This window comes from Perkinsus marinus, assembly GCF_000006405.1.
Source record: "Perkinsus marinus ATCC 50983 genomic scaffold scf_1104296968116, whole genome shotgun sequence".
Taxonomy (NCBI): Eukaryota; Perkinsozoa; order Perkinsida; family Perkinsidae; genus Perkinsus; species Perkinsus marinus.
The window spans coordinates 1-1,093 of record NW_003203259.1 but is presented as its reverse complement, the minus strand read 5'-3'; the positions used below and the strand labels follow the sequence as shown (position 1 = coordinate 1,093).

General features: G+C 42.1%; 1 protein-coding gene across 1 annotated transcript; it reads right to left on the bottom strand.

Moving 5' to 3' along the window:
* Positions 1-390: 390 nt before the first annotated feature.
* Pmar_PMAR027710 (conserved hypothetical protein) lies at positions 391-778 on the bottom strand (the record flags this gene model as incomplete). The annotated part of the gene is made up of 2 exons (XM_002768460.1): positions 391-501; positions 677-778. Coding segments are annotated over 2 exons (213 nt in total), but the record flags the coding sequence as incomplete, so codon positions are not given.
* Between the last annotated feature and the right edge of the window lie 315 nt (positions 779-1,093).

Genomic DNA, 1,093 nt, shown 5'->3' with positions numbered 1-1,093 from the left:
CATTACTGCGAACGATGTTAACATTGCTTATGCGATATACTTTCAGATCGATTCTCATTAATCTCGGAAAATAATACACATTTGCATATCGACTTGACATGTCCTGTAAACTCATTCCCTCAACAACAAAATCAACACTGTGTGAGTATAACAACTGTTGTGTACCCAGAAGCTACAGCTCATCGCAACTACACCCCACCAAGGGAAACTTTCTACTGATCAATACATTAGAGTTTCATCCGTTTAACGTGGAATGGCGTAATACTCTGTGAAAAACCCGATATTCGCGGTGATATGTAGTAGTCGTAAAATATGTTTTTCATATCACTAGGGTGAAATTTCAGTATAAAAAAATACTCGCAAAGTTAACTACTCCTACTATTTTCTTACCTCTAATAGTTTATCGACGTTTTTCCCCGTCTTCGCTGACACCCCCAAGATCGCTGATTCGTCCGTGTCCATCAGACTAGCCAATTGAGCCCTACTACTCGACAGGTCTACCTACGCACAGCCACACAGTATGTTCGCTTCCCTCAGCTGAGCTCAGGAATCAGTTTCCTCACTAATTATACAAGTTCACATACGAATCCGAATGGGAATGCAGGGAATCACCTCCGAAAATTTCCTCGGAATTTTTCACATTGTCATCACCAACATATGCTCGGAGTCGCCTTACATGTTCAATGTCAATTTTATTAAGTGCACCGATAACCTCCAAGCCTTGTTGCATAAAAGCCAAATAAAAATTAGCTACCGTCTGCGCCTGAACTCCTGACATAAAGAACCAGGTGCCTGTATACTCTACCACCTCCATTTTCGACATCAGTCTATGCGTTCGTTCGCTTTTATTATTTCTCTACTATACTACACCAGTTGAGCTGATACCATTCGGAAGAGTGTAGTTCATGTACCCTACAACGAATGCGAAATTGCTACCAACCCCAACTTATGCCGTGAATTGGTCGAAGATCTAGTAATGATGGCATGAAATACAGAGTGGTGCAAGAAAAGAGTCCACCCTCGTAATTTCGCGGCAAGTGACGTCCGTACCATCGAGCTTTCTCCAGCGCTGTATGAACGGTTCTGATATTCG